The sequence below is a fragment of the Oreochromis niloticus genome, unplaced genomic scaffold (assembly GCF_001858045.2).
Source record: "Oreochromis niloticus isolate F11D_XX unplaced genomic scaffold, O_niloticus_UMD_NMBU tig00000668_pilon, whole genome shotgun sequence".
In the NCBI taxonomy this organism is placed as follows: domain Eukaryota; kingdom Metazoa; phylum Chordata; class Actinopteri; order Cichliformes; family Cichlidae; genus Oreochromis; species Oreochromis niloticus.
This window is the reverse complement of record NW_020327209.1, coordinates 68,849-95,752: the sequence shown is the minus strand read 5'-3', so window position 1 is coordinate 95,752 and position 26,904 is coordinate 68,849. Positions and strand designations below refer to the sequence as shown.

The following is a 26,904-nucleotide window of genomic DNA, read 5'->3' as shown; positions in this document are numbered from 1 at the left end:
TAATAAAGCCAAAATAAAACGTGCTAATTAAAAACACATCAGTGAATGAACCTAAAGGAATCCTTCCCACCAGGTGCTAACACAGTCTGTCCCATCCTGAAGTTAATTTTAACCCCCTGTTCCTGCTCCACACTCTAAGAAATAAAATGTTGTATTTACTCCACCCAGTTATGTCAACCGGTTCCACACAACTGGGTTAGTTAAATCTAAAATGTATGATACATTTAATTTGAACAAGAAATTATAAGTACATCTGATAACATTTGGATAATTAAATGCAAATCAAAAGAATCATGTTGTATTAGCTGAATATCATAATGTTGATCTAACTAACCTTGTTGATTTAAATTGAGAAGACTAAATAAAACCTACTCAACCGAAACAAGCTGTACTTACTTTGAGAAATAACATGTTGTATTTACTCCACCCAGTTATGTCAACCGGTTCCACACAACTGTGTTAGTGAAATATAAAATGTATGATATATTTAATTTGAACAAGAAATTTTAAGTAAATCTGATGAAGCTACTCACCCAAAACATGCTCTAATGAAACTATAGGATTAAATCACTTTAACAGAATTGAAACTTACTCTATTTAAGTTTGTAAATTAAGAAAATCAAACAAGTTTATTCAGTTAACCTAACTTTAATAACACTTTGTGTAAAACTTGTTGAAGCAAACTTTGAGCAATTCAAATGCTTTTCCTAAACAATCTTTACATATATTCAAGTGCATTTTAAGTGCAGGAAGACAAGATACAGAATGTCATGTTAAACTGAAATGATTAAAACTGAAAAGTGTTGTGATTCCAACATTTTTACCATTAACATGACTTAATTTAAACTTGATTGGACTACAATGAAAAGCCCACAATACAGCCCTGCAAACAGCAGGTAGAACTTACTTTAGTGTCATTTTTTTTCCATATTTAGAAAAATAACCTTTGCTTCAAAACTTAAACTGAAGTCCAAAGTTAGGAGCAGTCTTTTTCAGTGTAGTTGGATGTTGGTAAAGGTTCAAGAACAAAGAATGCAGAAAAGTGAAAGGCCTTGCAGAAGTTCTTGTGGCAATTCAAACTGAACAGTTTATGAAGTGCAAGGAGAAGAGGTCGAGAACCTTAAAGTTCAGTGTCCTCTATAGTTCAGTGCAGGCTGTTTCACTCAAGCAGTTTGTTTTTCAGAACCTGCACCTTCATGGATAGGTTGTTCCCATCCAACTTCAGCAGCACCTTCTGAAGAAATTCAAATGTGTATTTCAGGTGCTTTGGGTAGCTCAGATTTAGACTGTAGATTAGTCCAAGCAGGAGGGCAGAACCCTTTGCCACATCACTAAGAGCTTGCAGCACAGTGCATCCTTCTATGATGACACCAATGTCCTCAGGTGTATCTGCAGAGTTTGCTCCTTCATGTCTGACAACATAGACTCCCAAAGTCAGCTGCTCCGTTTCTCTGCTTGCACCAAGATCCACATCCTTTAAATAAAAATAAAAGAAAAAGATAAATTAATTACTTACATATACATATGGACAAGTAAGTCCACTTTCCATTTCCAATCCCAAATTAAAAAAAGGAAAATTACTGATCGTTTTCCTTTTTTAACTTACCAAGAATTCCTTGAACAGGTCATCTGGCTTTTCATTTAAGTAGACACAGACAGCTTTCAGAATGCATTCCCGTCAAACATCAACACTGGGATTCTGGTGGAGATAAGAACTCAATATGAGAGAAGTTTTCTATTCTGGTTCCTTTCAACCTCTTTACAAAACAAAGTCAAAAATATTAACACATAATGCAGATAAGTGATTAAGCAATGTTTCATAACTCACATCAGTGACATGCAGTGAGGTTCATGATTGGTAAGGCACTGACTCCTCTGAGTCAGATCAACAAATATATGAACCCAAAAATCAAAGCTTTTCAAATTTGACATTACGTGAAAGCTTTCATTTTTGCTTTAATCAATTCTAGATTGTTCAACAACATATTTAATAATTGTGCCCCTAAAAATATTAAATTTAAATAGAAGATTAGAACTGTGCAATATGGACTTAAAATCCTATCATGACATTCTGTGGATAACAATAAGTCTGTGAAGGTCATCCAGGTCATCGTAGTCTAAGGAGCTTTGAAAGAAAAGTGAAGCTTCTTCAGTGAAGAAGCTTCTCGGATGAGAGATGAAACGTCTTCAAGGAACTTAAAGAAGTCCAGACGCTTTTCTTTCCAAGCTTCTTAACAAAAAGAGTTACAATAAAAGATCATAATAGTATTTTTGCCTATAAACCTATCAATTTTGAGCATAAAAATATTGAAATCACACAGAAAGCAAATTTAAAATCTAGTGTACAAATTGAATTTCTCTTTTGTTAGTATTTTACTTCTCATTAAGGTGCCTCACTTGACTGCATGTCACTGATTCACACATATCTACAAAATATTCAAATACACACATATTCAGCTGAAAAAAAATTCTGATTAATGACAGACAGAAGTTTAAGAAGCATTCAAATAATTTCAGAGCTCAATCAAGGTCAACTGAAATACATACCCCATCCATGGCTGTCATGATTAAGTTGATATTGCGTTTAGCTGTCCCCCCCTTCTTTTTGAACACTCTAAGAAGGTGGTCAGCATAGCGGTCCAGCTTGGCCATGAAAGTCGACAACAAAGGGACCATGGTGATGCGGGTGAACTCTGCAACAACCTGAAACATATTAAATATTACAACTAGAGAATATTCTCTATTAATTTTATTAGAGGCCACATGCAAGAATGTTACAACTTTCAGTCAAACATTTTGTATCTTTTAAAATTAATAATTTACAGTACTTTGTTCTTCTTCAAATACAGGTTCTTATGAAAATGACTTGCACTAACAAAGTTAGTTAGAATTACCTCAGTCTCTGAAAACAGGGCAGGCCGTCTGTTGTTGACCTCTGCAATGAATGGCATGTCTTTGATGATTTCCTGTCTTCGGTAGCGATGATAACCAATGGAAACTGATACAAGGAGTTAAATGCATTATATATAACAGTATTACACATTATTCTGCACTTCAATGACAACAGATGAACGCATGTCTTATACTTTACAAATCAAAGTGTTAATCGCTTAAATCCCTGCGTTTGACACTAAACCAGAAATAAACATGGAGTCAAATTTTTTTAAACAATGTAGCAACTTAATTGATGCACATTTCTAAAATACACTACACATTCATTTCATTCTTCAAACTACAGGATCGCTGGTGATCCCGGTGGTCATTACTGATGTCAGGGAGCAGGTGCGGTAGATGTTGGGAGTAATTTTAAAACTGTCGGTCTTAGTAGGCAAGTCTCACCTTAACAGGAATCGCAAAAGAGTTTGGAAAATTACACCTTAGCAGGTTCAACAATATTTGTTAAATGTTTTCATACTTCTAACATGTGAGAGAGGTATACAAGCTAGAGTGTTAAGAAATTTACCAGGCATCATTTGTTTAAAAAAAATGCAAATGTATTCCCGAAAGTGTCAGATGTTTATCAGTTAGTATCCATTAATCAAATTTGTCATCCTTAAATTGTTGTACTTACCAAATAATCCTCGGATGGCGATGGATTCTATCCAGGATGCTAAGCATATGCAAGTCTCAGTTGAAAATGGCGGATGATCAAACTTCCACACTGCACATGTGCAAACTCAGAAGTACGGAGAGCCTATTAGGACAATCCTCTTTAAATTAAAGTGCTCTTCATTTTAAATGAACTTTTTACGTTGGATTTAATTTACTGCATTTTGTTGTATTGAAATATTATGTTGTTAATTAAATTCAAAACAACATACTTGTGTTTAAAGTTAAAAATCAATTGGTGGCATTAGTTTTAACATGAAACATTTACATAATGCTACCAACAACAGTGTGTCATTTCTTAGAGTGCAGGAGCTGAGCTCTCAGACTCTCAGCCCATGCAGCAGGTCATGGTTACATATCCTCTACCTTTGATCAGCTCTGTGATCCTCAGAGCCGCTATCTTCTCTAACTAGACTCAGACATGATTATCATCTTGTGTCACAGCAAGCGATTAACAGACACACTGGTCCACAGTGTGGATTCTACGCTTTGCCTCTGCTCAGTGTGAAATGGACACGATTATTTATTCACAGCCAACCAGTCGCTACTGACGAAGGAATGTAGGAAGTACAGTCCAGGTTACAGAAAATTTAAAAGAATATAGAATTAACAACTTAATTATAGTTGCTAAATTTTTCATTCACAAATGTCGCTTCTTGAAAATTACTCAAATTTTTGTTGGTTTTAAAAATGAAGCCCTGCTGTGGAAGGCTTTATTTAGATAAGTGTAACTTAAATGAAGCTCAAGCCTTACTGGAGTTTTTGATTGATGTAACTAGATTGTATATGCATACTTGTATATGTTATGTCACCTTACTGTACTTGTATGCTGCTTTATTCCTGACCTATACTGTTCTTTAAATGTTCCTTTGTTTGACTACTGCTTTGTTCCACTTATACTTGTATATGACTCTTCGTTGACATGTCAAAATAAGCGCTGTACTGTTATATTGTTTGAGAATTAAAAAAGTACAGTCCAGGCACCTTTTCTGCCAGGTGAGATCGAGCTGGGTGTCTGATATGTCCTAACATGTCCTAGAATTGTCTTTATGTTGGTCGGAAATCAAACATCTTCCTACTGCTGATACTGCAGCTTGCTGCAACTCGTGATTGCGTGCTCATTTCACACTCTTTCACAGTTAATAACATAATTTAATAATAGGCCCCGCCCCCGACTGTACCGCCACCTTTATTAACCAGCAGCTGGGTGGTCCCATTAGTCACATACTCAAGTTATTGGAGAAATGAGAAACACAGTCACTACATTGTGAACATGTATGAATTCAGTCATCTCCATTTTCTGAACACTTTTTTACATTTAATGAAACAGTTCATGAACAACCAATAACTTTTATAAAGTGTCCTGAATTTAAAGAACCAAGATTCATAAACGAACTTTTATTCAGAACATTTAAAGACAAAACCGAGCGTTACATTCAAACCAGGACAGATTCAAAAATCAGAAAGCTGGGAGGAGTTGTCATTTGTCCCTCTGCTGTGGTCTTTCTGTTGTTAATGAAGACGTATTAATGACATCATCGATAAAGAGAATAAAACAGCAGCTTGGTGCTGAGAAACGCCCCCTGTCAGTGTTTCCTGTCCAGCAAGGAGGAGACTTTCTGCGCCTCCTTCAGCAGAGTAACGGATCTGAGAGCTGTCGGTGGTTCCTGTGTCGGTGGTGAGGATCAGCTGTAACGGGACTGTTTAAAGATGCTGATGTTTCTGCTCCTCGTTTTCGGTAAGAAGGCCTCTCTGATCCTCCGAGCGCGCGCGCACGGACAGCTGTGAGCACGTGTTTAAACACCAACCACAGTAACGTGTGTGACGTCATTCTGTGTGGTCAGCTGCTACTCGTACATAAACTCACTGTGCGGCTCATGGAGGCTTTAAAACTATAAGTGCAGTTAATACAGTTATGTCACAGAAGCCGCTGTCGTCATCATCATTGTTATTATTGTTATTACTGCAGATTAAATCTTTAAAAGTAAACTTTATGGTCCATTTGCCGCTGTGTCGCTCGTGCTGTATGTACTGACGTCACCCGTACTTCCCCACAGTCACGCCTTCTATTCCTCGGAGAGGATAATGCCTCAGTAAGCCTGTGGAAAACATCAGAGCTGTCTGCTGGAATTTGGGGATTGAACCGAGGCTTGTTCTGTTAGAAGCTACTTTATTGTTGTGATTTTAGCTCTGGGTTATATTAAACCTTCATCACAATGAATTTCAAGCGTATCTGGCCAAAGTGTTTTTATTTTGGATAAATAAGTCTTCATTGAAAGTACAGAAGTAACTTTTAACCTGTAATTTTACGCAAATAAAAATAGTAAAATGACTTTTCCGAACACAAAAGTAAGAACAATGATTTTTCAAACTTATACAATTAATGAATGATTTAAAAATCAAACATACTCCTGATATCAGTTTTTCTCTCAGATACATCAGACAAACAGTTTTCTGTGACATTTGTTATGTGCAGTTATTTCATTAATCATCCATCATACATGTTGAAATATCAGCCAGTACATCAGTCACACACCTTTAATGTTGTAGCAGCAGTCTCTCTCTCTCAGCAGGTAAAACAATGTGACAGCACAGGCATGTGTCATGGTTTAAACAGAAAATAACAAAGAAATGCATTTTAAAGCAGAAGTATTCACGTGTTTGTCAGCAGGTAGCAGTTCATCCTACACATCTGTTTCACTCTCACCTGTTAATCTGAGACAGCTTTTCCAGATGAAACACATCTGTTTGTGTTTCATATACAACTTGTGTCTCCCAGGAGCTGCTGTGCATGTTCATTTATAGTAAACTAAACTGATCACAGTGAGAGTTTTAACATGTGGAGTCACACAGACATGATATAAACTCATCAATCTAATAAATGACGATAGGCGATATATTCATGCAGGTGACTTTTTGATGGCAGAGCCATGCAATCATGCACGGACTGATTTGTGCATTTAGAATTTATAAGTTTTGTTTGGAGGGAATATTTTACTTTTTCTTCTTTGTTACAGTATTAGCATAGCTACTTTTTGGATTATTCATTTATTTGAGATGGGCCAACTCGCACTTAACTTTTTTTTATGTCCCCGGAAGATACATTTTGATTTTTAGCTTTTTGTTTAATTTTGTATTTGTTGTTTGGTCAAGTGTGTAAGACAGATAAACAGTGGATTGGCCTGTAAACACAGTTATAGTAGAAAAAAGAAGCCAGTTTCTCTTTGTTTCTTTGATTTTCACACAAACATCACCCAACAAAATAGTCCCAAAGACAGAAACTTTCAGTGAGTGGCAGCTCAGTGGGACAAATTGTCGTGTTGATACATACCAGACGATGATACCTTTGATTCTGGATGGGCTCTCTCACTAGGCTCTCTCTGGTGGTAGGCGGGAAATGAACCACCATTACTTACACTCCCTGATTTTTTTAAGCGGAGCTCCTCCCACCTGTTTAAATTAGGCCATTATTCCTGTTTTGGTCTCATTTTGTGAATTACAACATTTTGGACATTTGAGTTTCTTTGGATTGTCCACGAAAAGCTCGCTTTAAGTTTGCAGTATAATGTGTCACATATAACCCTCCTGAATGATATCCAGCAGTATGAAGTACAAACAGTATTTCTGTCACAAGTTATAAGCAGCAAACACTTTTTGGCAGCTTGAAAATGGATGTTGTCAGTCGTTATTCTCAAAAACTAAGAAAGAGTCATGGGGAAACTGGCACAATCGGTTTTTATTGTTTTACCTACAAATTATTCAGACTTATAACCAGTATGAACAATGAGAGTAGATATACTAAACCTGTAGGTATTAATTATAACATCGTGCTGCTTGTGCTATACACTGCAAATAAACTTCAATCATCATAATTTGGTTACAAGAAAGCTTAAAGTTCCATGAATGCATAACTTTGCCTAATAACAAAGGTATAAATATGTTTTGTTGCACGTTATATCAGTTGCATGGAAGTAGCTGTCTACGTAAGTATTCTAGGTGCTACAGCTTTAAGCAGCTGCACGCTCCCACTGACAGCAATCACTTGAACTGTGACCTCTGTGTGATGTAATTAGGCTGTGTAAATAAATGTGACTTTTAAAGTACAGGAGAGAGATCAATCATAAAAACATCGAAGTTCATAACCAATATCTACATTCACAGCACTCACCTCTTCATGTTTCTCTCCTCAGTTTCCCAGCATGCCTCAGGGGTGGAAGTAGAGCAGGGGGTTGAGTCTGTCCTGCTGCCCTGTCAGGTACCAGTTAATGTTTCCATGAGCTCCACAGCAGCAGTGTGGGACCAAGAGGAACTGACAAAGCCAATGGTTCACGGACGTGTGAAGAGTGGTGATGATCTTTCTCTTCAAAATGATCGTTACACCAACCGAACATCAATGAGAGCCGACGCTCTGCAGACTGGAGACCTCAGCCTCACTCTGAGGAACCCCACAGTCTCTGACAGTGGAACCTACACCTGCACCGCCCGCAAGCAAGGACAAGAGCTGAGCCGGACTGAAGTACAGCTGAAGGTCACAGGTCAGCTCTGTTGATAGAGCTCACTCCAAGAGATAAAGATATTTACAGACATATAAACATATGTGTTCACACACAGTGTAAAAACAGTGGGTGATACACCCCATAAAGCCCTACCTCCTCCTTGTACTGTGTAAAAAACACATTTTTGTGCCTCTTTTTAACCTAAGTCATGCTGGCACGTTGCTTCAGGTCTTCACTGAGGTCTGTTCCACCTGCTTCACTGCACACACACAGATGTGTTGCCTCCCTCACAATTTACACACAACTGTCATAACGAACCACTCCCTTTACCGAGTTGTGCAAATGACCAAATAATCTCTGCTTGTAAGCTGTGCAGTGTACATTAACTAATGCATATTTACCAATCTGCGGTAAAGAATAGAAAAGGCACAATCCATTAAACTGTAATAGTTTTATGGATTATCCTTATGGCCCTTTTTTTGCAATATGAAGATTGATTAAAGTGAACATTTATAAGTATTGCCTCAAACCTCTGCGCACTAATGCAAATACGGTAAAAGCAGTGAACAATAGAGGTTGTGGAGTGGTTTGTGCTCCAGAATGTGTACTCAGTATTGAAGCACTTCTTGACACTTTGCGATGTATATGATTTATTTATTTTACCATCTATTATCACACCAAGAAAGCTGTTCTCAATAGTGATGGGAATTCCAGCTCTTTTTAGAGAACCGTCTCTTTCAGCTCGCATCACTAAAAAGAGCCGGCTCTAACTACTGACTGTGGTCCAAAATCAAAACTCCGTAAACAGAAAACATACAAAAAGACAGTCCAAACAGAGGATGGTGAGCAGTGTGTACAACAGAGAATTCAAACAACCTCTCCCATGTTTGTATTACAGAAGCTCCTCCAGTCTGGCCCAAAGTCCTCTCAGGTGTCCTGGGTACTCTTCTTCTCCTGACTCTTCTCTGTGGTCTCTGTGTGTATTTTGAACATAAAAGGATGAAGCAGAGTGAAGGTATATATCTGTGTGTGTGTGTGTGTGTGTGTGCGTGTGTGTGTGTGTGTGTGTGTGTGTGTGTGTGTGTGTGTGTGTGTTTCCACAGAGAAGATCAAACTCATTGATGTCTGTCTGTCTTGTGTTTTGCTTTTTTCTCTCAGTTCCTCAAAGCGAGTTTGTGGAGGTGACACAGGGGGTGTAGTCTGTCCTGCTGCCCTTTAAAACTACACCTGACCTTTCTGAGGACGTCACAGTGGAGTGGACTCGCACTCAACCCAAACTCATGACGGTCCACGTGTAAGAGAGTGGAAACAATCAGCCGCATAAACAAGACCAGGGCTACAGAGGTTGCACAGAGATGAAGGAAGATCCACTGAGAACTGGAGACTTCAGTCTGACCCTGAAAGACTTCTACCTCACTGACAGTGGACGCTACACCTGCACCGTCTACAACAAGGATGGAAACGTGCTGCTACAGAAATCAGTGACTCTCGCTGTCAGAGGTGAGTGTGACAGCTGGTTGTCCACAGAAAAACTGAAAACAGGAGTGAAGAGCTGCTAGTTACACAGCAGAGGAGATGATGGAGGATCACACTCACTGACGTCTGTCTGTCTGTAAACTCTTAAAAGAGGTGTTACCAACAGCTGGACCTTTGGTTCTTGAGCTGGTAAACCCTTTGATGTCAGGTGTAGTCCCTAAAGATTTTAAACATGCAGTAGTCAAACCCCCGATTAAAAACACCTGCTCTTGATCCTACGGTTCTTCCAAATTACAGGCCTTCCACTAAACTATCTTTTCTTTCCAAAATTCTTGAAAAAGTAGTTTACAGCCAATTAATGGCCTTCCTGGGAAAGTTTCAGATTCTAGCCAATCATTTTACAAGGATAGTAGGCGGGTCCAGGTACGTACGTTCTTTTAGAACCGCGGTCAAGTCAGCCACTTCTTATCCGCTACATTAATTTTCTTCCGCTTTTACACCAGTCTTTACGGCAGCGCCTTTTCTCCTTACTTCCCGATCGGAAGCATAGATCAGCGCACAAGTACACTTGCGCACGTACTCACTCATGCACGCGAGCGGACTCAGACATGCACGCGAGCGGACTCAGACATGCACGCGAGTGGACTCAGACATGCACGCGAGCGGACTCAGACATGCACGCACGTGCATAAATTGCTTTGGGACAGCCTAAAGCGGGACAGTCTGGTTGATGTCAAAAAATTCATTATTGAATCATTCTTGATAGTTGATGTCCAACTTTCGACAGATTTCTCCTCTGGGACACCTACTGTACATCTGTTCCAAGTTTCATCCAGATTGACTGTAATATTCCTCAGAAACTGCAGGAAACGTCTTTTATATGCAATACAGTCAATACAATAGAATTATGTCAATTTCAAAAATTCATTAAAAATCATCCTGAGTAGTTGAGGTCCAACGTTTGACAGATTTCTCCTGTGGGACAGCTACTGTACCTGTGGGCCAATTTTGATCCAGATTGACTGTAATATTCCTGAGAAACTGCAGGAAACTTGCACCGGCACCGTTTCAAAAGTACCGGTTTGGCACCGGTATCGGATAAAACCTAAACGATACCCATCCCTACTCACTACCTGTTTTTAAGTCACTCCTGAAAACCCACCTCTTCACCCTGGCCTTTGACACTACGTGACATGTTGGTTTTTATATTTTAGTTTCATTTTAGTTGTTTTAATTGATTCTATGCGGTTTTATCTTGTTTTCTTTTTTTAATATAGCGCTGTTTTAATTTTTAACTATTGTGTGTTTTATTTACTTTTGCTTTTTCTGTTATTCTATTGTTTTTAACTTATTTTATGCACAGCACTTTGGTCCTGTGCTGGGTATTTTAAAGTGCTTTATAAATAAAGTAGGATTGGACTGTGTTTCACTTTTTCTCTCAGTTCCTCCTCCAGAGTGGGTGGAGGTGTTGGTAGTGACCGAAGGAGAGGAGTCTGTCCTGCTGCCCTTTAAGACCACACCTGACCTTCCTCAGGACGTCACAGTGGAGTGGACTCTCACTCAACCCAAACCCATGAAGGTCCACGTGTATGAGAGTGGAAACAATCAGCCAGATAAACAAGACCAGGGTTACAGAGGTCGCACAGAGATGGATGAAGACCCACTGAACACTAAAGACCTCAGTCTGACCCTGAAAGACCTCCACCTCACTGACAGTGGAGTCTACACCTGCACCGTCTACAACAAGGATGGACACATGCTGATACAGAAATCAGTGACTCTCAATGTCACAGGTAACAGCTGTTTTTCTACAGTAACCAAAAACAAGAATGAAGAGCTGCTGTTTACACAGCAGAGGACATGATGGAGAATCACACTCCCTGATGTCTGTCTGTAAACTTTGTGTTTTATTTTTCTCTCAGTTCCTCAGACAAAGATGTTGGAGGTAACACAGGGTGAAAGGTCTGTCCTGCTGCCCTTTAAGACGACACCTGACCTTCCTCAGGACGTCACAGTGGAGTGGACTCTCACTCAACCCAAACCCATGAAGGTCCACGTGTATGAGAGTGGAAACAATCAGCCACATAAACAGGACCAGGGTTACAGAGGTCGCACAGAGATGGATGAAGACCCACTGAACACTAAAGACCTCAGTCTGACCCTGAAAGACCTCCACCTCACTGACAGTGGAGTCTACACCTGCACCGTCTACAACAAGGATGGACACATGCTGATACAGAAATCAGTGACTCTCAATGTCACAGGTAACAGCTGTTTTTCTACAGTAACCAAAAACAAGAATGAAGAGCTGCTGTTTACACAGCAGAGGACATGATGGAGAATCACACTCCCTGATGTCTGTCTGTAAACTTTGTGTTTTATTTTTCTCTCAGTTCCTCAGACAAAGATGTTGGAGGTAACACAGGGTGAAAGGTCTGTCCTGCTGCCCTTTAAGACCACACCTGACCTTCCTCAGGACGTCACAGTGGAGTGGGCTCTCACTCAACCCAAACCCATGAAGGTCCACGTGTATGAGAGTGGAAACAATCAGCCAGAAAAACAAGACCAGGGTTACAGAGGTCGCACAGAGATGAGCGAAGATCGAGTGAAAAATAAAGACCTCAGTCTGACCCTGAAAAACCTCCGCTTTACTGACCGTGGAGTCTACACCTGCACCGTCTACAATAAGGATGGACACATGCTGCTACACAAGTCACTGATGCTCAGTGTCAGAGGTGAGTGTAACAGCTGTTTGTCCGCAGTCTGAATCCCAGATGTGTAAAATGTGTGTCCAGCTGTTTGTGCAGCCTCACACATAAACGCACAAGCAGTTCAGCTCCGAGTCAGAGAAACACTGAAAACAGGAGTGAAGATCTGCTGGTTACACAGCAAAGGAGATGATGGAGGATCAACCTCACTGATGTCTGTCTCTTTGTTTTTTGCTTCTTTTTTTCTCTCAGTTTCTCAGACGGAGATGATTGAGGTGACACAAGGAGAGACATCTGTCCTTCTACCCTTTACAACTACACCTGACCTTCCTGAGGATGTCAGAGTGGAGTGGACTCTAACTGAACCACAACAAATGAAGGTCCATGTGTATGAGAGTGGAAACAATCAGCCAGATAAACAGGACCAGGATTACAGAGGTCGCACACAGATGAAAGAAGATCCACTGAGAAATAAAGACCTCAGTCTGACCCTGAAACACCTCCGCCTCACTGACTGTGGGGTCTACACCTGCACCGTCTACAACAAGGATGGACTCATGCTGATACAGAAATCAGTGATACTCAGTGTCAGAGGTGAGTGTAACAGCTGGTTGTCCACAGTGTGAATCCCAGATGTAGAAACCTGTCCGTGAAACTTTTTTTTTTTAAAGTGAACTTTATAGTTCGACTATAATGACCTTCCTGGAACATTAGCATCTGTACTCTGGAAAGCAGGGAAGCAGGGCAAGAAGCCTGTGTGCCCCACCAAGAACGGAAAATACTAAACAAGATATTTAAAACAAAACTAGAATTAAATCAAATTATGTCTTGATGCATGCTCAATCATCAAGGTAAGTAAATCCCCAAAAGTTGATTCTGTTCATCTGGATGCAGCATTTTGTGGGAGAAATGTTTTGTTTCAGTCATTATGCAAATGTACTGTTCATAGGGTTTGGGAAACCTGCAGTCAGCTGAGACCGAAGATGTCACTTGGATGAGAGACGGAAAGTTTCTCGTACTGAAAACGCTGCGTCAACATGAACAGAATCGATTCTTGGGAGTAAATAAAATTGTTAATAAAAAAAACTCAGCTCTTAGTACAAAGACTTCTCCTGCAAAATGTTGAACACGGTAACAAATCCAGTTGATTCCTAGGGAAAAAACAACTATATGTGCTGTTTATTTATCTGTGATAATAATATATGACCCTGAAAGAATAAACAACATTATTAGGGTATCTATGAAATTTAGTACTCACCACAAATAAGCCCATCTAAATACGGAATTGATCAAAATTGCTAGACAGTCAAGCAACGTCACTGGATTTGCTGCTGACACGAGGTGAACTCCAGGAAGCCCTGATAAGTATGCCTAATGTGAGGAGTAAATATTTAAACAAGACATTCTTCAGGCGAAATAAAGACACTCAAGACAGTTTAGATGGTAACAACGTGCGCACGCTGGGTGAGCGCTGCTGTCTCAGGCTCACAACCAGCGTATGTGGCAGTTCTTTATTTATAGCGTTTCAGAGTATGTGTGTGTGTGTGAAGTTTATGATCTCAGAGTGTGTGTGTGTGATTCTGAAGAATGGGCCCCTCTTTGTATTTGGGAGTGTATAGATAAGAACGTCCTGCTCTCCCCTTCCTGGGAGTGAAACGGCTCGTAGAGAACCAGGTGCAGAGGAAATATACTGGGTGAATCATATCTGAGAACACTATGCTTTTGTCTTTCATTTAAGCTTCACTTCAGCGAAACAGTAAAATCATAAAATACGATTAAATGGAAAGAATAAATGGGTAAACAACTATTAACACTAAAATTAAAGATAAACTTTCAATAACATACGAATGGCAGTGGGAATAATACTTGAAACATTTGAAAATCTCTTAACACCTAATAATAAGGCTCCAGGTCAAGTCGGCTTTCTACAAATAATTCTGGACAACTCTCACACCACAGAATGTTGCAGGAAATCAAGGAAAATGGCAGACTACCACGAAATATGAATTCTGCCAACTTTAGTCTCATTCTGTCCTCACTAGATGTGGACTTGACTTAGATTATCCAGTTTGACAGACAGTGAACAGGATGAGAAGCTTTCAACTCAAATTCTTCTTTACTTCGATCTGCATCTCTAGTTTACAATGCCAAGTTACTTTGAGGGTTTTTTTAATACATGGTATCCTTTATCCATTTTCATAGTCCCTTCTTTCTCTTTTCTTTTTTGTAAAACTAATTAAACACAAAACAAATAATTACCTTCTCATTCACTGAGCATACATGCTAATTGAGACTTAGTTTTAATGACAACCAGCGGCTACATAAATCTTAAGGTTGCCTAATTTAAGCATAAACATCACCTTCAGTTAACTAGCATTTTTGCTCATAGCAAGTTAGCAAACACATGCTAATATGTAGTCGCTAGCACACAAATAGCTATACTAGGGCGACCATATTGTGATTTCCAAAAAAGAGGACACATGGCTCAGTCATGAAGAACTTGCTTAAAGAAACAAAAATCAGCCCGGGCATTTTGACTAGAGACTGGCCCACCAGGTATTATAGGAAAAACCATAAAGCCTGCGAATGAAAACAAACACTGTTGTGACAGTGATGTACACTGTATTGTTGGTATATGTATGATGTCTATACATTTTACATCAGATAAAATCTGGCTGTAAGATTCAGGTAATTATTTATTAAAAGCGAAACATTTTAAATAAGAAAAAGAAAGAAACGTATTTCTTTATGCCCACCTTTCCCTGTTAATGCCCCACCTGGCCTCTGGCAACACTTTGCTAGACCCACCCCTGCACTGTTACCAGCTGTCAGCTACGTAAAAAAAAGATCCTGTTGTTATTTGTCTCTCAGAAACAGTTCATAACTTCCCTTCAACTCATCCATGTCACCTAAAAGGTAAACCTATTTCTCCATCACCTGTTCAGCTCTGATGATTCAGTAAGAACATCTCCTGGTTTCATCTTCATGTTTCCCTCTCACCACATATTCAAACCGCTATCATGATCAGCAGCTTTACAGCTGTGGCTCCAGCAAACATCAGCTGATACTAGAAATTAATATTAAATAAATTCTAACAACAGCTGATCACGCTTAAATGTGCTGCTGTTGTTTATCCGCTGGTCTCCTTTTTCTAGCGCAAAGTGGGCGATAAACAAACAAGAAAGACGGAACTGGCATCAGAAAAGCCGATCAGCTGAACATTGATCAGTTTTATGATGGAAGGAGCACTACCAAACAACTGAGTTATTTTTATGCATCAGCCAGCATCTGGCCAATCCACCACCTTTCATTGTTTATACCGTTACAAAAACAACAACAACAAAAAAACATCGGCCCGTAAAATCGAAAAATCACCATGGGCCCAACGGGCAAATGCCCGGAATGCCCCATGGCCAGTCCAACTATGGTCGGTAGGAGCGAAATTTCTTTTGCAGTTCGTCTGAAAGAAGGACTTATGCTTTGGGATTTTTTAAACACCACTTGACTCGTTGCTGTGCGCTGTCTGTCCTGTCTGTGAGAGCAGAACAAGTGCTCACAAAGCAGCTGTTTGGGGATGACGTCACACATGGGTCTTCTGTCGGAATATAGGAAAACCCGGACATTTTTATCAATCTCGAGAAGTAATTGGTGAGAAGTAAGCCGATGTAGACCCAGCCATCCTGCCCTGCAGCTATTTATCCAGCGCCGAGCTACTGACCTCGGCCTTGGAGATAAGTGGATGAAGTAAGTGAATAAGAGTAGGGAATCTATATTTCTTAACCCTCTCAGGCTCAAATTAAGTTTTAGTTACAGGAAAAATCTGATATTTGGGGAAAATTATCACAAAAAAACTGTATGTGGGGTAATCAGGTTGTTAATTTTTAACTGTTGCAAATCGGCAACGCCTGGCTCGAGAGGGTTAATACTGAAGGAAGTGAGTTCCAGTGCTGAGGAGCAGAGTGACTGAAAGCTCTGTTCCCCATATTGAGAAGACAGAAGCGGAAGAAGCAGATGACAGATACAAGAAGGGGCAAGATTGAGGATGCACTTAAACATGAGAACTAAGATTTAGGATACACCATAAAAATGCATCCTAGCTTCTATGGGCAACCAGTGAAGCTGTTGGAGAATTGGGGTAATATGGTGTCTTAAGGAAGTACGAGTTACGACCCGAGCTGCAGAATTCTGAAGACGTTTTTGGTGGGACTTATTGGGGAGACCAAATAAGATGGTGTTGCAATAAACAATCCCCGAAGTAATAGGACTATAGACAAGTATGGCAGCAGCATGGGAGTAAGAAAGACCTGGTTATGTAATTAATGTGAGACTGAAATCGGAAACACCCAAACTCTTCACCTGCGGGGAAGGAAGGATGTGGGAATTTTCAATATTAATGAAGAAACTGTGAGATCTGGTTAAGATGGAGGCTTTGAAAGTAAAACTTCTGTTTTATTACTGTTAAGTTTGGAGGAGAACCATGATCTAATCTCCATAAGACAGTTCGAGAGTGGAAGTGATGAATTAGATTTGGAGGAAATGTAGAGCTGGATGTCATCATCATAACAATGAAAACTGATATTATATTTTCAGAATATATGGCCAAGAGGGAGCATGTAGATAATGAATAAAAGAGGCCCTAATACTGAATGGATGCTAATCTGTTCAGGAGGATATTATGACAAATGCAGTCAAATGCTGCACTAAGATCAAGAAGGATTAGAATGGTTAAAAGACCAGAATCAGCTGCCATCAGAAGGTCATTGGTAATCCTTAACAGAGCAGTTTCTGTGCTATGATTGGGGCGGAAACCAGACTGAAATTGTTCGTAGAGATTATGGTCACTGAGGTATGAGTGAAGCTGGGAGGCAACAACTTTCTCAAGGATTTTTGAAATAAAGGGGAGGTTTGATATTGGGCGAAGATTATAAAAGTTATTGGGATCTACCCCAGGCTTTGAGAGAATTGGAATGACAAAAGGACTTTTCAAAGATGAAGGAACAATTCCAGTGTGAATGGTAGAGTGGATAATACTAGTTATGTTACACAGCTGGGACAAATCAGGGCTGACGAGACAAAGGAAGCAAAACCAGACGCATTAACATGAGACACAGACTTTCAAAGTAAAACAGGAAACATAACAGAGACGCGAACTTGACAAGGGGATACAGCTGACAGGGGAGACAGAGACATAAACCATAAGACAGAAATCTAACAAAGAAACTAAAGACTAGAAATGATAAATAATATCAAAATCAATTTCAATAATATAATAAACAAAACCCTGGGTCAACGACCCAGGCACCCTAACAAGTTATGAGAGGAGCCAATGAGGGAAGACAGGCTTTAACTAACACAGTGGGAAGAAGGTCGAGCTGACCAGTGGATAAATTAGATTTTTGAATAAGTTTTGATACATCAGGTAGGAGTAAATTTGAAAATGAATGACAGGAAGACAGTGAGGGAAACAGAAAGTCTACTTCAAGGTTAGAAGTTCCTAAAGAGGTAAATTGTTGGTGGATGTCAGAGATTATAAGAGTGAAAAAAGATGTAAGAGAGTTGCAAAAGTCAGCAGAGTCCATATGAGAGGAGAATGAGTACGGGGCTTTTGTGATTTTACTAAACAAAGAAAAGAGAGATCTGGAGTTACCTTCACTAGAACTGATTAAACCAGAATAGTATCCAGACTTGGCTGACGCAATGCAGTCCTTATACAACAAGATATGATCCTTATACATTTCTTTGTGTATGGTGACTCCAGTTTTCTTGAACAGACGTTCCAGTTGGCATCCTTTAGCTTTGATATGGTGCATGTTACGTGTAAACCACAGTGCTGAATGGGAAAATGAGACAGTTCGGTGTTTAAGTGGAGCAAATATGTTAAGAAGGTTATGAACGTTGACATTATAATAAGAAACGAGTTCATCAGGGGATGAGAAGCTGTGAATAAATGGAAGGTCATAAATGGGAGATGAAAGATCAGGAAGATTAATATTACTAATTTTTCTAAATGTGATGTCACAGGTTTTGGAAGCTGTTGCATTACATTAAAAGAAATAAACATATGATCGGATTGGGGAAACAATGAGTGGGGGTAACGCCAGAACAGCAGACCAAATCCAAGATATGACTTATAAATAAACGTAGATTATTGTAACAAGGACCCAACACACCGTGGTTGTGTTTTAGTCTCTGTCTTTCTATCTTTGCTCAGGCAAAAATCACCAGTCCACTGTCCACTCTCTGCTCCGGTGCCACTAAAAAAACTTACAGCAAGAGAGAAAGCAACAGCTTGTCTCAGGCCAAATGACCAAACATTCTCCAACTTCTGTCTCCTGAGTGGTACCAGGCAGGAATGCTCAATCTCTCCTTCACTGTTTGCAGTTTTTATCAAACCAGCATTTAGACAGGCTGTAGTAATTAAGAATGTAGAGCATAAACTCAGTCTGTATGCAGATGATGTGTTGCTTTTTCTGATGTGAAGCAGCTCAGGAGGGTGACCGTGGGGAAGGGAGTGGCGGCGAAGCAGTTCAGAGGGCCGACTAAAATGGCGAAGATGTCCAGCTGACAGCCTGGAAAGTGGCCGATGGCAGACGCAGGTGTGCAGGGCGCACTGCGTGGCGGTGGCATGGCAGCCGCAGGAGACAAGGCTGGACCAGACAAGGCTGGTCGCTGGAGCGGGATGCTGGGCGAGCTCGCCTGAGCCCCCAGCTGGCACAAGTAACTGCCACACCACCCGACAAGTAACCCCACAGCAAAACGTCCAAAAAACAAACAGTCTCTGGGCATGTGGAAATGGGTGACAGGAGAGCCAGCTAGTTTGATCCAGAAGTGATGCAAACAGTCTCAACTGGCTCTAAAGCAGTGAGTTCAGTCTCCTCAAACCCAGAACAATTGAACATAGGCTCGACATTCCCATTCATTGATAGTTCTTTAAAGTCCAGAGAGGCTGGACAACAAACAAGATCTACAGCATTGCCCACAAAAACACAACTTAGACCTTCATGGCTGGGTTCCAGGGCAAACCTTAAATTTCCAGGTAAGCATCTAGTTGATGGCAACTTAATAGCATGACAGTTGTATATAGGATTGCCATATTTGCTTGAAACCACACTTGAAGTGAACTGTAACTTAGTAGTGTTAACTGGGTTGTGTGGAGAGACAGGTACAGATAACACAGTGCTAGAATCCCTAGCTGAGACAGGGGACATTTGAGGCTGTGTGTTGGTGGTAACATTATCATCCCAACTCAAAACCTTGTCTAGTAATGAGTTCACAGACTCAGAGGAGAAATATGTCAGCCTAACTTTGAGAGGAGATAACATTTATTCACTAACAGTAGAATCGGATCCCCTGAGCTCAGCCTCAATCTCCTGACTGGAGGTGACAGTGCAAAACATTTCAAAAACACCCTGCTTGATATTCTGAGGTAAACAGAATTCTAGTTGAGAAGTTTCACAGTTTGGGTGACCATGACCTGAATCCATATTGTCATTTTTGAGTTTAAGGCGGGTTCATGATCAGCATTTTCAGTTTTTTCAACATAGGAACAGCAAGCAAAACATGATCACTTGCCAGTTCACACACAGTCTTTTCATATATTATTTAATGTCTTGCCTCCTCTGGCATATCCTTACTTGCTATATAAGCAGAGGGGCCTGGAGGAGAGAAAACGCACTCCTTGATGATGGGCTCCAAGGCACACACTTCTGTCAGACCATCAAAGGAGGGTCTGGCTTTGGAACCGAGGAAACTTCAGGCAGTTCTTCCCTCTTGTTCAAAAAATTTACATGTTGGTGAAATTTGGTGAGGACTGTCTTGAGGTTTACATGGTTAATGTTGCCAGCTATGACAAGGAAAGCTTTCGGATGTGCAGTCTGGAGCTTGTTGATAGCCTGAGATAGCTCTCCTAGTGCTATGTTAGCATTAGCTTTTGTACGGAGATACACTGCTATAACAAGTATTGAGGAAAACTCTCTCGGTAGAACGGGTAACACTTTACTATTAAAAATCCCTCCTGTGGTGAGCAGTGGCGACTCACTTCAGCCAAATTTGTGCACCACAGTTTGTTGACGTTGACACACAAACCACCGCCTAGGCTCTTACAAGATAAGGAGGCTTCTCTGTCGGCTCGGTAGCATGCTAATCCGGTTAGCTGGATAGCTGAGGCTGCAATGTCCGCGTTCAAGCTAAATCCGGTTATTACTTGTCTGTGATCACTGAGAACCTAAATAATCCACAGACGTTCAGAAGTGGTAAATGATATCACTGTTGCACTTGATAAGAAACAGGGGAACAGAGCCCGCGGGCTCATCACTACAGTCCCCTGTGCTTTCTGTGGCTTCCATGGCTGCTGGGTGACCCCCTGTCATGGCTCCTGACACCCACTATCAGATAATTACATGGAGAAACCTTTGAATACAAATGTGTTCACACACACAGGTGTGGATACAGGTGTACACACAGGTGTTCACAGACACACACTATCTTCCTGGGCTGCTGGCTCAAAGCTTATCCTGCATTGTTGGTCTTGTGTGCTGCTCAGTAACATTCAAGATTTATTATTTACTGTTACTTATACTTATCTAATTTGTTGCTGTGGAAAAAAACCTGTGAGTGTTTCCAGCTGTTTCCAGCTGTGTGAAGATAAAAGCTGCACAGCTGTTTGTGCAGCCTCACACATCAACACACACGAAGTTCAACTCCAAGTCAGAGAAACAGGAATGAAGAGCTGCTGGTTACACAGCAGAGAACATGATGGAGGATCAACCTCACTGATGTCTGTCTGTCTGTACTCTGATATTTTGCTTTTAGATGTTGGGATGCAGATGGTGGTTACACAAGGGCTAAAGTCTGTAATGCTGCCCTTCAAAATACCACGTGACCTTCCTCAGGGCACCACAGTGGAGTGGAGACACAAAAGTGTGAAAGTCTACAAGTGCATAGCTATAAATTTTGGCACACAGCACCAGCCTCGCAGAGATCGTGCCAGGATGGATGGATATCCACTGACAACTGGAGACTTCAGTCTGACCCTTAGACACCCTCACCTCACTGACAGTGGAGTCTACACCTGCACCGTCAACAACACATACAGAGACATCCTGCTACAGAAAGTGGTGACTCTCAGTGTCACAGGTGAGTGTAACAGCTGTTTATGTGAATCGAACATGAATCAGTGTAATCAAAGATCTGCTGATGGATCTGTGATAACCTGATATCACAGAAACAAAGTGAATTAAAAAAGTCATACTCTGCTGACATGTTACATTTTTCCATCCATTTAAAACTGTTCAGATGAAGAAATGTCCCAGTGTTCAGGACATTGTTCAGCTGTGAGTCCAGCTGTTTCCAGCTGTTTGAGAATGAATGTGTAAGAGTAAAGAAAGCAACAGAAAGCTGTGAAGCCTCACACATAAACACAAAAGCAGTTCAGCTCCAAGTCAGAGAAACACTGAAAACAGGATGAAGAGCTGCTGGTTACACAGCAGAGGACATGATGGAGGATCAACCTCACTGATGTCTGTTGGTCTGTACTTGACATGTTCTGCTCTGGTCTCTTTTCAGATAACAAAGTGGGCGTGTTGGAGGTGACACAAGGGGAGAGGTCTGTGCTGCTGCCCTTTCAAACCACAGCTGACCTTCGTCAGGGCGTCACAGTGGAGTGGACACATTCAGACTCCAAACACACCAAAGTCTGCGTGTTTCAGAAAAGCCAAAGCCAGCCAGACACACAGCACCAGGGTTACAGAGGTCGCACAGAGATGGATGAAGATGCACTGAGAACTGGAGACCTCAGTCTGACCCTGAAAGACCTCCGCCTCACTGACAGTGGAGTCTACACCTGCACCATCTACAACAAGGATGGACACATGCTGCTACAGAGAGTAGTGACTCTCAGTGTCAGAGGTGAGTGAACAAGTCACAGGTCTCAGTGAGTATTTGCTAAATAATGCAATCAGACTAATAAATCATGTGGGTGTTCAAATCATGGGCTGCCTCCTCCTGAGGACGCATTTGTAGGCCGATTACGTCACAGCAACGCGACGAAGGCTGTCCAAATTCGTAGACTCCTCCGAATGCAGCCGACAAATGCGTCCTCCTTTTCCCCGAATTTGAAGGATGTGTCGGGTGTATACTTGGTGGCCCACCATATCCCAGAATTCATAGCGTGGCTCAGTCAATTCCAGTGTTCAACAATGGCGGCCGCTACTAAATTTTAAAATTACTCTTATTACTCTTTCTGGGTCACAAAATAAACTTTAAACATATTTTCAGGCAAGAATGTAGCTGCGTAAACTTCAAATATCTGCTCGGTTTATCAAGATATCGCATATTTGCAAAAGTGTTCCGACGTTTTCGGAGACGTCTGTTACCCACCAGCTCGATAGTTAGCCGAGAGCTCGAGGGTCGAGAACGGCACAACTCCCGGCACATCATTTTCAGATCATTTCGCTACTCAGGTTAAACTTAATATGTAAGTCACTTAGACAACCTAAAAATGTTATTGTTTTTGCCTTTTTCAGTGTTTTATTTGTTCATGGCTAAATCGGTTTGGCTGAGATTAAAGTTATTAGATTAGATAAAATAAAATTTTATTAATCCCCTGGGTGGGTTCCTCCTTGGTTTTCACACAGCTGAATAAACGTCAAACAGAAAACTGATTAAACAGAAGTGTGAGATGTTCGAGAACTTACGTCAGTGTCCTGTTATATTTTAGATAGCAAGGAGCAGACGGCCGAGTTTATTAAACTCCACTGAGAGAGCGGTGACACTAATCTGAAGGCTAGACCGTCCAGTTTCACAGCCGTTTACTTCCAGCTGACCCGACCTTCTGAGGACCCGGCCCACATAGACCACAAAGGCCGGGTCCTCAGGAGGATGCAGCCCATGAATTTGGACACGGCTCATGTCATGTATAAAGAGATATGATGAGAGTCCATCCTTCTCCTGCTACTTTACCAGAGAAACTCTTAAATATCTCAGGCACCTACATAACCCAGAATCATCTTCAATAAACACGCAATCATTAATAAACCGAGAGTGAAACAAAAACCTGACATTGTCCACCAGAGGCCTCAGAGCTTGAGGGTCCTGCACAGTATCTTTGCTGTTCCTAGGACTGCACTCTTCTGTTCAGTTCAATTAAATTGTATTTATATGGCAACAACAGGCGCCTTAAGGTGCTTTATATTCTACAGTAGATCATACTGTTGGAAGGAAACACTCCCTTTTAACCTCCGTCAGAACCAGGCTCAGGGAGGGGCGGGGCCATCTGTTGGGGTGAGAGAAGTAAGACAGGATAAAGACATGCTGTGGAAGAGAGACAGAGATTAATAACAGATATGATTCAATGCAGAGAGGTCTATTAACACATAGTGAGTGAGAAAGGTGACTGGAAAGGAAAGGCCCCTCCCTCAGCCTGGTTCTGCTGGAGGTTTCTTCCTGTTAAAAGTTTTTCCTTCCCACTGTCGCCAAAGTGCTGCTCATAGGGGGTCATATGATTGTTGGGTTTTTCTCTGTATCTATTGTTGTACGATCTACTGTACAATATAAAGGGTCTTGCCCTGTGTGATCGACCCCAGCCTCTATGGATCTTATGCTCAGAGCTTGTTCCTGTGCTGCCATGATTAGTGCCTCTGTGGTGTCTTTCAGTCCAGCTTTGTCCAGCCACTGGTAGGATTTCTGGATGTCAGCCTCTATCTGCCGGTGGTAAATACTGTGCAGGGGCACAAATAAGAGGCTGTGAACCCAGATTTCCATCCACATATTCAATCACAGAAATCAGATTCACTCAATCTTGCTCATTAAGATTGAGTTGTGCAGTTTTATAAATCTAACAGCCTGAATATGGACACCTGACCAGAGTCAGTGTTCAGCTCTGCCGGGTTCATGCAGGCTTGGACGCTCACTCATGTTCCACTAGTGATTTTAGTATTTCCACCATTCAAATTCAAACTAAACCACAGCTGAGAGGAAAGAGTCTTGCACATGGTCACCTGGTTTGTGTGTGTGATGTAGAAATAAGTTGATGAGCTCTGAGACTCGCTCCTGTTTCCTCCTCTGCAGCAACCTTAAAGGGAGCCATGGCAGACATGCTGGCACGTCTCAGGAGGAGGAGGGCAGCAAAACCTGAGATTAAAGTGGAAAAGAGGTATGTTTGCAGGGTCACAGTGGTGTCTGTGTTTACCAGTGAGGTCACCATGGTAACTGCAGCTGGTTCACTTTAAATGAGCTCAGTGAGTGAGGATGTGTAGGGTCACATGATCACAGGAACTCACCTGCCCGTGCAGGTATGAATGTATGAACCTGGTTTAATTCTTGGCTCTGATCCTCATCCTAGTCCCAGCTGATCGATCACAGATCAGAGAACCGATCAGTCTGTTTGTAGGATATTGATCAGCTGGCACAGCTGGGATAGACTCCAGCATCAAACCCACGGACCCATGTGAGTGTCTGACTGTCCTCTGTGTCCTCAGGAACAGGAACCAAGAACAGGAACGTCTGACTGCTGAAGAAACAGTCTGAGGAGGAGGAGCTGGTGATGAAGAGCAGCCTGTGTGTATATACAGTATCTCTTGTGTATTGAGCCCTGAGGAAGATGAAGGTCCAGCTTTGCTTTGGCCTTCCTCTGCTAACAGCTAACAGCTAACTAACCTCAGCCAGATGTTCTGCAGCTGTTTCTCTAACATTAGAAGTTTATAATGATGATGACCCTGAACGTGTTTCTGCTGTTCTGATAGAGTGAAAATGCTTCATTTGAGTCAAAGGTCAAAGCTGCTGACTGTCAGGAAGCATCAGAGCTTCAGAGAAGATCAGACAAACATCATGACACACCCCCTCTGACCCACGGGTCCTCCCTGCTCCAATCTGAGCAGGAAGGACCCGTTAGATAAACATGGACTCTGAGTGCAGAGCTGGTTTGGAGCTGTGGAGACTTACTAAGGAGTAAAGTGAACATGAAGGAGTCACAGAGGGAGGAGGAGATGAACAGTGACGTCTGTTAGACATGATCCGACTGAAGAGCTGAACATAAGAAGAGTTTAATGCTGGATTTGAACAGAACAGGAAGATAAGCTCCGCCCAGCAGCTGAGTCCTCTCTGCTCACACTGGTGTTGGACTGCAGACCTCAGGGAGTCTGCTTCCACATCTGGTTTCCACAGCTGGAGGAAGGAGGACTGTCCCACGAGCACACCTATGACCCTCTGTCATTACTGAAGTAGTGATGGTGTTTAATCAGTGTGAGACTGTTTCACTGGTTCAAGCAGAGATTTACATAAATGAGCTTTTATGAGTTCTTATATTATCTGATCAGGCCGTTTGCTCCTGTTAAAGATAAATGTGCATCGAACTTTGTGGATATTCATGAGTCTAACAGTTTAAACCTGTGTGTGACTTTGTGTCCTTGAACGGCCCTGACAGACTGCTGTAGCCCATAATATTCATTTTTCCTGCTGACTAAAATAAGCAGCTGAGCTCTGTGAGGGGAGAGCTGCTGCTAACAGGTGAGTCTGTTACCTGGACTGGACTGAGTGAGCTGCTGTGTCACAGCTTTATCAGTGACACACTCAGCATGTGTGTGTGTGATATGTCATAGTGCTTGATAAACACATGAAAATATATTAAAGGTTGATTCTTTTTTTCTTTTGGTTTGTGGAACAAAAATCAGCAAAGAAGAAACGCTGGCGTAAAACTTAGTGTAGAAGCGCAACAAATGTAAGCCGGCTCATTTGACGCTGTGACGCTTGAAAAGGATTTGCGCACCTACATCATTATTTACGGTTTAAATTGTGCTGCCTTTAGGTGCACCTGGTAAATTCAGGAATCTCTACTCCAAACCACAGCAGGTTGTTTTAAAGGCTTTTCTGGGTTAATGTTTGTTGGCATAAACATGTCTGTGATTACTGTGTTGTTCTTTTTGATGCAGTATTTCATGTAACTCGGTGCTAAAATCATAACAATTAAGTTTAACAGTTCTAGTGCTCATGCGTCAGCTAGCATGCAGCCTGTTTCAGTTGCTCCTGTTTTTTCTATTTACTCAAACTTTTTCTTACTTATTTCTTTGTCCTTTACTGAGTGTGTTCATCTGTTTAAAAGCTTTCTTTTCAAACATGTGGATCGACAGAGTTTTTGTTCTGCTGTTACTTTCACTGAGGAATGGGACCACAGCACAGCAGCTACACACCAGAGATCAGCTGAGCCGCCTGATGCTCAGATTAACTGGAGACGGTCAAACAGATGTGTGACAGACTTTAAGGAGCCGCTGCCAACAAACCAGCAAATAAACACTGAATATTTCATGTGTGACATTTGTGAGTTTGCCTTAAACACAGTCCGTCAGTCTTTTTGCTCTTGAACAATAAAACATTAAAAACTGTCTCGAGTTTATTTGGTGATGTTCTCGTGCACGAGGTGAAAACAGCAAACAAACGTCACAGTAAATCTTTCCAGCTGATGTTGGGCATCCTCCACCTGCTGAATCCACTTCAGCCTCTTCCTGCTCATGTTCCTGTTTAGAGGCACAGTCAGTCTGTACAATGGAGAAAACTGAACACAGGAATATTTGGATTTTCCTTCTTTTTCTCTGCTCATGTTCAACTTGTCTGATTCAAGCTGG

The 26,904-nt window shown here is 41.3% G+C and overlaps 2 protein-coding genes and 1 long non-coding RNA gene across 3 annotated transcripts in view; 1 reads left to right on the top strand and 2 right to left on the bottom strand.

The window, feature by feature from the left end:
• LOC109196327 (uncharacterized) overlaps positions 1-24,383 on the bottom strand; it is a 95,077-nt gene extending 70,694 nt beyond the window's left edge. The window contains exon 1 of the mRNA XM_025904254.1: positions 24,286-24,383. Coding sequence (XP_025760039.1) covers positions 24,286-24,383 — 98 coding nt within the window. The remainder of the gene's footprint in view (positions 1-24,285) is intronic.
• Positions 1,320-3,850, bottom strand: LOC102082839 (uncharacterized). Its single transcript, XR_268326.3, has 5 exons — positions 3,572-3,850; positions 2,895-2,998; positions 2,548-2,703; positions 1,607-1,699; positions 1,320-1,474 (listed from the first exon to the last, which is right to left on the bottom strand). It is a non-coding gene; the product is annotated as an uncharacterized LOC102082839 (long non-coding RNA).
• Positions 5,248-26,658, top strand: LOC102083191 (muscle M-line assembly protein unc-89). Its single transcript, XM_019350416.2, has 12 exons — positions 5,248-5,347; positions 7,800-8,144; positions 9,004-9,120; positions 9,264-9,605; positions 11,024-11,374; positions 11,504-11,845; positions 11,975-12,316; positions 12,542-12,883; positions 21,101-21,424; positions 21,854-22,195; positions 24,356-24,440; positions 24,766-26,658. The coding sequence occupies exons 4-12, from the start codon at positions 9,461-9,463 to the stop codon at positions 24,812-24,814; spliced, it is 2,322 nt and encodes a 773-aa protein (XP_019205961.1). The 5' UTR covers positions 5,248-5,347; positions 7,800-8,144; positions 9,004-9,120; positions 9,264-9,460; the 3' UTR covers positions 24,815-26,658.
• Positions 26,659-26,904: the final 246 nt, after the last annotated feature.